Genomic DNA, 12,703 nt, shown 5'->3' with positions numbered 1-12,703 from the left:
CAATACAAATGAGAGAAAAAAGTGAAGCAAAAACATTTTGAGCTCTAATGATCTGGAGGTTGAGCTATTAACAAAGCAATTAAAAACAATACTAGACGGGTTCACAATACAGGTAGTCCTCAACTTACCACCATTTATTTAGTGACCATTTGACGTTACAATGGCCCTGAAAAAAGTGACTTATGGCCGTTTTTCACACTTATGACTGTTGCAGTGTCCCCATGGTCACATGATCAACATTTGGACAGTTGGCAACTGATACATGTTTATGACAGTTGCAGTGTCCTGAGGTCATATGATCATCTTTTGCAATCTTCTGAGAAGCAAAGTCAATGGAGAAGCCAGATTCACTTAACAACTGTGTTACTAACTTAACTACAGTGATTCACTTAACTGTGGCAAGAAAGGTCTAAAAATGGAGCAAAACTCACTTAATAATTGTCTTGTTGAGCAATAGAAATTTGGGCCTGAATATTTGCTGGTAGAATAGATTACTTTTCTCTGCATTCCTCTTCCCCACACCCCCAGTTCAGATTTGCTTTTGAAGATGAGAGATCATAACAGAATAATAGAGTTGGAAGGGACCTTGAAGGTCTTCTAATCCAACCCCCTGCTCAAGCAGGGGATCCTATACCATTCCAGATTGATTGTCCAGTCTCTTCTTAAAAGCCTCCAGGATGGAGCACCCACAACTACTGAAGACAAGCTGTTCCACTGATTAATTGTTCTGTCAGGAAATTTCTCCTTAGTTCTAGGTTGGTTCTCTTCTTGAGTAGTTTCCATCATTGCTTCTTGTCCTGCCTTCAGGTGCTTTGGAGAATAGGCTAATCCCCTCTTCTTTGTGGCAGCCCCTTAGATATTGGAACATTGCTATCATGCCCCCCTCCTTCTTTTCATTAAATTAGACAAACTCTGTTCCTGCAACCGTTCTTCATATGTTTTAGCTTCCAGTCTACTAATCATCTTGCTTTTTTCCGCACTCTCTAGAGTTTCAACATCTTTTTTACATTGTGGTGACCAAACTGGATGCAGTATTCCAAGTGTGGTCTTACCAAGGCATTATAAAGTGGTACTAACACTTTACATGATCATCTAGCAAAGCACATTTGTAGAAAAGAGAAAACTTTATTGTGTGAGTTAGTCTTCCCATGATACTTGATATAATCTAATGAATTTTCTCAATTGCTATAAGTAACCATCAGAGCAGATGTTTATAGTTCTTACATTTTATAAATTGTATTCCAAACTTCAAACTCCCGAAACTTTTGAGTGCTGTAATGTTTTGACCATAACATTTCTTATTTGAATATAAATGTTTATTAAAATAAATATCCTGACTATTATCAGATGCCTTGCATTGGAAGATACCCAGCATCTTTTCCTGGCTTCAGAGGGAAGGAAATCTATCAGAGGAAGAAATGGCACGAACATTTAATTGTGGCATTGGTGCAGTCCTCATTGTACAGAAGGAGCTGGCTGGGAAAATCCTAAATGACATTCGGAGACGTGAAGAGGCATGGTTGATTGGGAAAGTTGTGCAACATCAAGCAGGTTATTATGTTCAACCTCAATTTTCTGGGGATTACATGTGTCAATATAGCAGTCCTGATTTCTATAACTGTTAAATACAATATATAGCTATATCTTAAATGCCACAATTATTTGAACTTATTTTAGGACCCTTTCCAGATGTTTAAAATAAAACTACCCTTTTTCACACATCTTGGATTTTCCTTATAATTTAATAGAAAATTAGTTGTTTTACTGAACTCTTGTGCTGTAATCTGAATTATTTGCAGTTAATGTTTAATTTCTAATATAAAGGTTCTGCTCATGTTGAAGTCAAAAACTTGCTCCAAGCCTTACGAGCAAATAGATTACAGTCCTTGCACAGCAAACAAATAAAAATGGAGCCACGCAAAACAAGAGTTGGCATCCTCATCTCAGGAACAGGTAAGTTCTTGTGTTTCCCATTGCAAGAAATGCAAAGAAACTTTAAGCATCTTCCTTTCATTGACTATAGTTTTCTGACAGACAAGCTTAAAATAGTTTGGTCAATATGGACAAGAAAAGTACCGTATTTTCCGGCGTATAAGACGACTGGGCGTATAAGACGACCCCCAACTTTTCCAGTTAAAATATAGAGTTTGAGCGAGAGAGGGGGGGGAGAAAACTTGATGAGTAATATGCCAAACCACATGTGTAAAGGAATAAAATAGAATACCCGTATTTTCCGGCGTATAAGACAACTGGGCGTATAAGACGACCCCCGACTTTTGAGAAGATTTTCAGGGTTTAGAAAGTCGTCTTATACACCGGAAAATTACGGTATCTTCTGATTCTGTATTGATTTGATCAACATAAGTCTTATGAAAATAGATCAAGTTTTTGAGTCTGTGTTTCTCTGTTTAACCATCTGTGTCTCTCCTTTAATACAATACATAGTTATAGTTTATTTATTAAACTATAATTTCTATATGCAAATTTCTGAGGGAGGTTATTAAAGAACTGCGAAGTAAATATGTTTAAAAAGTGTTCCTATCCTAAGAGAATGGAGTACAGTATACTTATTTTTAATTTAGGAGTGGAGTTCCATTTGATTGGTTGGTTGGTTAATTGCATTTTTAAAGATCTATATACCTTGACACATGAATTATATAATCCAATTCAAATTTTAGAAGAAGACATACATTTGGAAGCTGTTTCCTCTAATGCCTATACTGTTTTATGTAGTGCTGACACTGGAAAATATATGAACAGTATAGTAGAATGTTTTGGCGTTTTCAAGTGTAAATGATAAGATTTTATTTTAAATTTCATCTTATTAAAATAAAATTTATATTTTATTAAATTATTTTTTTAAAAAATAATGAGTATAATTAAAATTAGAATTATTAAATACATTATCTTATTAAAGTAAAAGATATTAAAATGAGAATGCATTTTTACTTGTGACTAATGTTCATATTTTAACATTATTGTTGATTTTGGATGGATTGGGTTATTTTTTACAAAGGAAGCTTTAACTTTTGTGAGGACTCAAATTGCCAGTTGGCTAGAATACTTAATTGTATTGTTAATTACATTGTTAATAGTGCAATAGTGCAAACGCTCTCAGAGGGTTAGATTACGCAACTATATCTCTTCAGCCCTTATTCTTAATATGGGCTCCCCACAGGGCTGTATGTTGAACCCCCTAATTTACACCCTCTACACTTATGACTGCACCCCACTCATCCCAGCAATATTATTGTTAAATTTGCGGATGATACAACAGTGTTGGGGCTTATCTCCAAGGGGGATGAGTCTGCCTACCGGGATGAGGGTGAGTGGTTGCTCTTATGGTGCAGAGACAATAATTTGGTTCTCAACACAACTAAGACCAATGAGCTTATAGTAGATTACAAGAGGAATAGATCAGACATTCAGCCCCTGATCATCAGCAGAGACTGTGTGGAGTGAGTGGCAAGCTTTAGGTTTCTGGGTGTTATCGTAAAGGAGAACTTGACCTGGAGTGCTCATGTTATAGCACTGGTTAAGAAGGCCCAGCAGAGATTATATTTCTTGAGACTTCTCAGGAAACAACAACTGAATGAAAAACTGCTGGTGACCTTCTACCATTGCTCCATAGAGCATTCTAGCCTATTGCGTTTGTGTATGGTTTGCTTGCTGCACAGTAGCAGATAGGAAAGCGCTCCAGAGTGTAATTACCATCGCCCAGAGTATTATTGGCTACTGTGGACAGCACTTAATTTCGTTGTGAGTTACACAATAACAATAAAGATATTCTATTCTATTCTATTCATGTGCAGAAAGATGGTCTAATGAGGAAAACTCATTGAATTCAATGTAGTTTATGTTTAGATAAATTAAGGTTCTGGCTTAAGTTTGTTTTATTTGCCTATTTGTCAGGTACTAATATGGAAGCTCTGATTGCCAGTGCAAAGAAGCCAAACAGCTCTGCGGAAATAGTGGTTGTCATTTCTAATAAGGCTGATGCAGAAGGACTTAAAAAAGCCGCAGGAGTTGGGATTCCCACAAAAGTAGGTACTTTCGCATTAGCAGTTTATTGTATTTAGTTGTTGCTGCCTGAAATAAATAAGTAAACAATAGTGGGTCAACCCTTATAAAAAATACCTAAGAAAGAGAAAACTTGCCCTTTTAGATTTGTCACAGATGGCAGATTGAGCACAGTTAAGACATCACAGTAGCCCATAAAGTAGGAAAATTGAGATGGAACAATTTGTGATCATCTGGCAAAGCGTCATTAGAAACCTGAGTATCATAGCTGTTCTGGATTTTTTGCACATAAGAATGAAAACACTGAGCAAATGGAAAACATAGTTACAAGATATGGTTCTAAGCCATTTTTCCCAATTTTCTACTGTTGTTCCATGTCATTTTCCTTTATTTCCTGCTTGCTCCCCATCTTCTCACTTTGCTTCCTGTTTTTTGTGTACATCACTGTGTGATAGTTGTATTTAAGCATTTTCAATGTGCATGTGCAAGTAGATAAGTGTGTAAGAGAGTTTGTGTATGTTCAGCTATACTGTACATGTTTGTGGGAGAGTATGTATGCATTATCTGTATTTAACTTCATATTTAATTAGAAAGATATACCCACTTTATATCCCCTACCACTTCGAGATTGCAGCCTTCTACATAACTCTCAAAAGCACGTATGATCCTCATCCTATCAGAATTCCTTAAGATTTCTACGCTTAGGAGAAGGAACAGTCAACGTTGTGATCCTTAACTAAACTGGTCTAATAAAGGATGAAATAGCTACATTTAAGCATTCTATATTAAGCATACTGAAAACAGTTCAATAAAAGGTAGATGTGGCTCTGCCTTATAAGATTCTATGGGATTTAACATGCCTGTGGAAAATATTTACAGCATGTTGTGAGGTACTGCTACAACTATAACATCCTGAATTTCTCATACTAAGCTTGCTGACCAGAGCTGATGGAACCATTCAGCAGCCCAGATTCTCCACCCTTGGTTCATTGCAATTGAAATTATTTAGGTGCACTAAAATGTGTATAAAGTGGGTGGGGAGGTTGTTGCTGTGTGGAAAAGAGGCCTAAAATTAGGCTAGATGAGGCCATTGTACCAGATTTCTCCCAATACAGATTTTCCCCTAGATGTTCTGATTTGAATAAGGGCAGTTACCAGATGATAGGATTTTTTTTTTCATCTGCCATGAATTGCCAGCCATAATCTTTGCCAGCTGTAAACTCCAGATTACAACATAGAATTAATGTTATAGTACTTGGTTATCACAAAAGTAACTAAGAAGAATGTGTGAAACACTTTGACATACTATTGCAGGGTATCCTACTCTGAATCTGTTTAAAGGTTCCTATTTCATTGTCTTAGTGCCTAGGGCCAAAATTAACCATGTAGACAATGATATATTGTTCTTGATACATCATATGTCTCCCTAAATGATTTCCAATTGATAAGATAAAGCTTTAAGTATCAGTGTTTTGTGTAGTTAATGGAAGTATGATAAAATCAGACTTGTCTAATCTTGCTCCACAGTCTAACAATTATCATGGATGGGGATGATGGAAATTGAGGTCCAACTTATCTGGAAGATGGCACTTAGGGTAAACTAGACTGCATTACATCTGTTTTTTCTATGTTTTTTTGTATTTTAGGTAATTAGCCACAAGGATTACAGCAATCGTATAGAATTTGACAGTGCCATTGATCAAGTCCTGAGCGAATTTTCAGTAGAATTGGTTTGTCTTGCAGGATTTATGCGCATCTTATCTGGCCCTTTTGTTAGCAAGTGGGACGGTGAGCATTTCTGTGTTTTACATAGCCAACAGTTTGTTGTCGCTTTCCTAGAAGCAGTAACTTCTTAATTTAATCATTTTAAAACTCTTCAGAGACTAACAGATTTGAAGTGAATCCTTTTATTTTGAATAGATGCATTTTGTAAGTTAAAAGCTCCACCGATGTAAGGGACAATGTCATTATTCTCCATGTTATTACTAAACAAGGTACATTGCAAGAATCTCCATATTGATAACCATCTATTCTGAGCTGATATGATACTTAATTAAGATGAAGGCAAAAATCTTCCTATTTATTATCTCTTATATATATATATATATATATAAGTTATGATGAGAACCTCATGGAATACACATTGGTATTTCTTTTAAAAGAGACAATGAAGCAGAACAAGGACACATGAAAGTATTGAGTTTTTCTTTAAATGAGAATTTGTTCTATCTACTGGCTTAATCTTTTTAAAATTAGAACTTAGGGGTCATGTCTGCTTGCTTCATCTACTATACAAATGCAGGGTCTTAAAGGTTTGTTATAAATCTTTAAAAGTTTATCAACAGACTGATTTTTACAAGTACTGCAAAAAGTCCAAATTTCAATTCCTAGGTTGTTGGTCTAAGGATCACAATAGTAGGTTGATTGCAGCTTTTCCTGAGATCTTGGAGAAACATTGCCAATCAAAACAGACAGAACTACATTAGATGACAATTTGTTGAGGTATCATTACAATGGATCGGAGCTTGGTTGATTCCAATCTAAATATGTACTGTATTGCAAATGCAATTAATAAGTGCTGATGAAAGAATAGATATTAAAAGCATACATTGATGCTTATAGATTGCTGTTTCAAATTTGACATATTGCATTATATAGTCATAATTTAGACTTCAGATCTTGATTTATGCTTTATTTTTCCCTTTAAAGCAGAGTTCTAAATCATTGATTTGGCAATTTCTCCCTGACACCAACCAAGATTTATCAATACGCTTTGCCCTTTGGTTTCAGATTTTGATTTGACCACTTCCAAACTATAATTTAGTTGACTGCATTGGACAGACATTACACAGTTTCCACTTTATTTTAATTAAATTGGGGGGGAGAAGTGTTTTTATCTTATTTTATGCACACCCATTTATTTATATTTTAATTTTATAAAATTAGAAAAATGAACGTAATAGCAGTGTATTTTTTTTTCCCGTAGGAAAAATTTTGAATATTCATCCTTCTTTGCTGCCTTCGTTTAAAGGAGGTAATGCCCATAAACTTGTACTGGAGGCTGGAGTCCGTGTCACTGGCTGCACCGTGCACTTTGTGGCTGTATGTGCTTATTTTTATTACTTGGTTGATCAATTTAGTTTAAAGCCTTTGGCTAGCAGCTTAACTCCTCATAGCAACTTTTGAGAGCAAAGTATAGTGAACTCAACATAAGGTAATCAGGGATCTGAGCTATAATCTTGTAGTTTGGACAAAACTAAACTAAACAAGACATAAAAAATGTAGATAGAAAAAAAATACATACACATGGATTGTCCCCAGTGGAATACTGATAAATATATTTCAAGAATAATAGATTCCCCCCCTAGTAAAACAGGCCATAGTTGTTTGATCGTTTAGGAATTAAGTTAGCCATTCTCACTGTATCCTTTGTTATTGCAGATGACTTTAAATTGCTGCATCTTGCTAAAGTTTTTTATTCTTTTCTTTCCAGGAAGAAGTTGATGCTGGAGCAATAATATTTCAAGAAGCTGTTCCCGTGAAGATTGGAGACACAGAGAAGACTTTGTCAGAAAGAGTGAAGGAGGCAGAACACAAAGCCTTCCCTGCTGCTATGCAGCTAGTGGCAAGTGGAGCAGTTCAATTAGGAAGAGATGGGAAGTTGTGCTGGAATTTGGAAGACCATAACTAAATAATATAGGGCATAAAAAGAGCAACATTTCTGGTGTATGTTTTGACTTCTGAGTTTGGCATAGGACAGCAAGATTTAAAATCTTAACCAAGCAACTCAAGCCAATATATCCCCAAAATAAAAGGAATGAACTTGCTGAATTATACTCAAAATAGAACTAAATGGAGATAGGTCTAAGTGACAAGGCATTTGTGTAATTAGTATATCCACAGTATGTTATCTGAAAACTATGTGAAGAGCCGCAAACTGCTTGTCATTTTACCTGTCTGTTATCTATCAGAATTGTGCTTCAAGGGATCAGACTCTATGTTTAACTCAGACCTAAGAAAGGCACCACAAAAAAGAACAGGTCATAATCACAATTATGAATGAAGCATTTTAAAAGTACTAATGATAGTTTCACCTACTAAATATTAAGGTAATTTGGAATTAAGTTCCTTCATTTTTTTCCCATAGTAGTGATATCAAAAGTGTTTGTGTTTTGTAATCCTGTACTAAATACTGTGAACACAGCAATACCAGTATTATTGAACAAAGCGGTATCATTCAATACCAGATCTGTGTGTAACTGACCTCCTATATGAGACAAATTTTCCACCCCCTTTTCTAAATACGTTGTACTTGAAACATCCAAATGGTATATTTTTTTCATCATGGAATCGAGCAACAGTCTTTTTCCAGGATATTTTTATCTTAACCGTTAATATTACGAAAACAAACAAATTCAATTAATTCCTGTTTGAAAGTAAATGTGGAATTATGGGCCTAAATATTACCTACTTTTTCAAAAGTCATATTATTACTGTCTTTTAAAGTGAATATAAACAATGTAGTTCCACTGAACTATATTTTTGTTACTAAATGATCAGAAGACAGACTATAACTCAGTTACTGTTACATTCCTTTTAACTTTGTTTTTATATCCAAAGATTTTGTGATCTCAACTCCCAATCTAATAAAATGTTTCCAAATTCATTTTTATATTAATGGATCTCTTTTTAATACCATAGGTATAGGGGAATAAAAGTCTTATTGGTAGAGTAGTTGAAAATAACTTGTAACAACTGTGATTTCTAAAGAAATCAAAAGATGGTATTCAGAGAAGCCTGATGATGAAAAACATTTCTGCGGCCTGAAATAAATCACAGAGTTCCTGTTTCAGGCATTTAACACAAATAGTCCTCTGTTGTCTCTTGTGTCACTTCACAATCCAGAATGTATCCATTAATAGTGGGAAGCGGTTTCAACTATGTATCTTTTGCTACTCTTACTAAACTGTGAAGCCATCTTCTTGATGCACAAGATGGATTCATCCACCAGGTCTCTTATGCCTAGAAAATCATTTGATGGGGTAATAGTACTTTTTTTCTTTTAATAGGTATTGTCTTAAAGCAGTGTTTTCTGACATCAGTGAATTCCAGTTGCACAGATTTCACTCTCAGAATCCTCTATGACTAGTGCAGAGCGAGAATTCTAAATATTTAAAGTCCACACAACTTGAAATTCCAAGATTTGGAAACACTGCCTTACCACTTCCTAAGGTTAAGTGCTTTACAGAGAAGTAATTGAGATCCACATTGCATACCAATATTATATAGGTGATCTTTATTACGGTAACTGACCAGCAAATCAAACAGTAGACAGATTAATAGAAAAAACACAGAGCATAAGAATCTGTGGTATTAGAAAAAATATATAAATATTAACTGGAAAAAATAGTAAAATGACTAAAACCTAGAATGTTTCTAAAACATCAATAAAGGTGCTTAGAACAATTTACTACAATGTAATGAATACAGGAACATGGTGCAAGTAATAGAAACAATATGACAAATTAATTAGTAAAATGTTTTTTAAGCCTAGAATGCTGAAGTTCTGGAATACTGAGCTATTAAGTGGATATATATTTACTTGAGTTTTATCAATTTAAATGTATATTGCTCAGTAACAAAATATAACAGGAGAAATAAAACCTTGACACTATGAGACTTCAAGAACAGGGGTAGGTTGATCTTTAAGGTGTTAGAAGTCTCTTTGGTATATATACTTTCCAGAGATTTCCTTTAATAAGCATTAAGCAATATCTGCATCTTTTTCCTTGTATCCACGAAGCATGGACATTGTAGAGCAAAACTTACTGATAAAATATAAACATAGAAAGATAAAATCTTAAACTTCCAGAACAATTAAATCTTGTTCACTATATCAATAATCTAATATGAACTGCAAGTCTCAAATTTATTTGTATTATCAACTTTACTTATGTTGCTTATCATTTTTTTATCACAAAGACAGGTTTAATTCATATTTATATACTTAGTACACAACTGTTAGATATTTCCATTAAAACTTTGATGATGATGATGATGATGATGATGATGGTGATGATGATATCCATTCTTTCTCAGTCATCTAGGTCATGATTATATCCCAAAGATGCTTTTTCAAAAAGCAACAGGACTTTGTTTTTTTCAACAATGTCTTCAAGGAAAAACAAAATCCAGTGCCTTTTGAAAAAGCTCCTTTGGGATATCCATTCAGTCATGTCCAACTTTTGGTAATTCTATGATTTCTCTTTGTCTGCCACTCTTGCACTTCTTTGAGTTTTTCTATGCTCTGGCTCATGGGTCGGCAACCTTAAACACTCAAAGAGCCACTTGGGCCCGTTTCCCACAGAAAACACTGGGAGCTGCAAAACCTGTGCACGCATGCGCGCCCTGGAGGGTGGAGGCTTGATTGAAGAGTTTAATTAAAAAGAAATAGAGGCTGCTGTGCTTCTCTCTCTCCCTCCCTTCCTCCCTCTCTCTCCCTCTCTTTCTCTTTCTACCCCCCTCTCTTTCCCCCTCTCTCCAATCTTCTGCTCACCTAGCCAGCTGGCCTGATGCTGTTCTCCGACAAGCTGACACACATTGGGCTGGCTCTCTCCTGCCGTTGGTCTGCCAGTCCTCTTCCCCCACTCAGTGTGAGTGAGTTTGTGTGTGTGTGTGTGTGTGTGTGTGTGTGTGTGTAAGAGAGAGAGAGAGAGATGCTGCTTCCTGCTTCCTGCTGCTTCCTGCGGAGACGCAGCAAAGGCAGGAGCCCCACCTAATAAGCTTGTCAGCTTGTCAGAGAACAGCGTGAGGCCACTCTCTTTTTTACACACACACGACAGAGAGAGCTGCTGCTTCCTGCGGAGACGCAGCAAAGGCAGGAGCCCCGCCCAATAAGCTTGTCAGCTTGTCGGAGAACAGTGTGAGGCCACTCTCTTTTTTACACAGAGAGAGAGAGAGAGAAGGGAAGCGCAAGTACCTCTCTCTATCTCTCTCTCTGCAAATGGCGGAGGACTGGGAGCCATAGTAGAAGGCTCAAAGAGCCACATGCAGCTCCAAAGCTGCGGGTTGCTGACCCGTGCTCTGGCTGGTGTCAGCTGTGATCGTGAAACTTTTTCATGCTAATCTTAATTTGATTAAGTGTCTGAACTCCATTTTGCAATGAGATGTAGGCCTTTAAAAAGTAATGTTCAATAAGCTCTGTAGCAGCCAAACCAATTTGCATCCAACTCATGTCACCACTAGAAAGATTGTGAAGCTTTTGTAAATGTTATATAGGATTTGTGGTGTGGCATATGCCTCTTTGAAACTAGCAAGACTACAGTCACCATTCATATAAGGCCAGGATGACAGAACAGCTTATTTGCTACCTAAAGATAATTACAGGCCATAACCTAAATGCCTCTTCATTTATTCAATAGTAGGCAGCATAGTATATAGACAATGGGTTTAAAGCATTTCAGATCATTACTGTGATAGACACCCTGGGAAAACAAATTCCAGAGGATATATACACACCACTGCCAACATTAGACCAGAATGCACACACAATTGACTTGTAACCTAATCCTTTCTACCTCTTACCGTTTACCTCCTACTGAAAAGCAGGACAGCCAGGTAACTAAATTTCTGAACAGATAGAACTCCTCCCTTGCCTTAAAGTTAAATGAGAAGGGTAAACTTTTGGGGGTTTTTTGGAATTCTATCCAGGATCAGCAACATGATATTAGGGAAAGAAAGAAAGAAGAAACTTAAGACCATTCCATGATGAAATCTTCCTGGGTTTAGGAAGGAATTATAGAATTGTGGAAGTCAAAGTCCAAACATCTTAAAGTTGCCAAGTTTGAAAAACACTGGTCTAAAACCTACACGTTTCTCTTTGCTATTTGATTCTTAATAAGTAGTAAACACTACTTCAGTAGAGATGGCCCTGGCATTTCCTGCCACTATTTCCTCAACCAAGAATATAGGAGCAAGATTGAAAGAAAGAAATGCCTTCCCCTCTCTAGTAATTGAAGTGGCACAAGGATAGCTTAATCTTTGTAATCCGTGGTTAATCTATAGCATTTGACCCTGGATTACAAGATCCTAAATCAAAACGTTCACCAACACGACTGAAGCTGGTGAACGTTTTGATTTAGGAGCTTGTAATCCAGGGCTCAGTTGCTGCAGATTAACTACAGATTACAAAACTTAAGCTATCCTTGTGCCATTTCAATTAATAGAAAGGGGAAGGCATTTCTTTCTTTCAGTCTTGCTCCTATATTCTTGGTTGAAGAAAATAGTGGCAGCAAATGTCAGGGCCATCTATAACTGCTTCATCTCCTGGGCTGACCTTTTTGGTGATGCTCAGGGGTAAGAAAGTCCTTGACAATGATTTAGGTATTGCAATGTAAATTGATAGAAAAAAAAAGCCCAGGCTCAGTGTCTAATGCAGCTATTGGCCTTTGGGAAGAGGAACTATTTGAAGCTCACATTATGCCCATACCTTTTCTCACCCCAGGGAGCCATTGCTGGTTCTAATGCTCTGGTTTATGGAAGGAAAGCTGTAACTATATAAGCAAAGGGTGTAGGGGGGGCGAAAGTTGCTGTATAAAAGGAAGTGACAGACTGAAACCAAAACTGAATTTAGAATCTCAATCATTGCCATTCATCACTATGTGAAATCGCTGCTACAAAAACA

General features: G+C 36.3%; 1 protein-coding gene across 1 annotated transcript in view; it reads left to right on the top strand.

Moving 5' to 3' along the window:
* The window catches only part of LOC107290689 (trifunctional purine biosynthetic protein adenosine-3), a 39,679-nt gene extending 31,008 nt beyond the window's left edge, over positions 1-8,671 (top strand). Inside the window, exons 17-22 of the mRNA XM_015819596.1 lie at positions 1,348-1,551; positions 1,825-1,953; positions 3,913-4,043; positions 5,667-5,808; positions 7,007-7,122; positions 7,514-8,671. Of these exons, the coding sequence (XP_015675082.1) occupies positions 1,348-1,551; positions 1,825-1,953; positions 3,913-4,043; positions 5,667-5,808; positions 7,007-7,122; positions 7,514-7,711 (920 nt within the window). The 3' untranslated portion in view covers positions 7,712-8,671. The remainder of the gene's footprint in view (positions 1-1,347; positions 1,552-1,824; positions 1,954-3,912; positions 4,044-5,666; positions 5,809-7,006; positions 7,123-7,513) is intronic.
* Positions 8,672-12,703: the final 4,032 nt, after the last annotated feature.

The sequence above is a fragment of the Protobothrops mucrosquamatus genome, unplaced genomic scaffold, assembly GCF_001527695.2.
Source record: "Protobothrops mucrosquamatus isolate PMUCROS unplaced genomic scaffold, P.Mucros_1.0 scaffold_149, whole genome shotgun sequence".
Lineage (NCBI taxonomy): Eukaryota > Metazoa > Chordata > Lepidosauria > Squamata > Viperidae > Protobothrops > Protobothrops mucrosquamatus.
The sequence above is the reverse complement of the archived record's forward strand: the minus strand, read 5'-3'. Positions and strand labels throughout refer to the sequence as shown.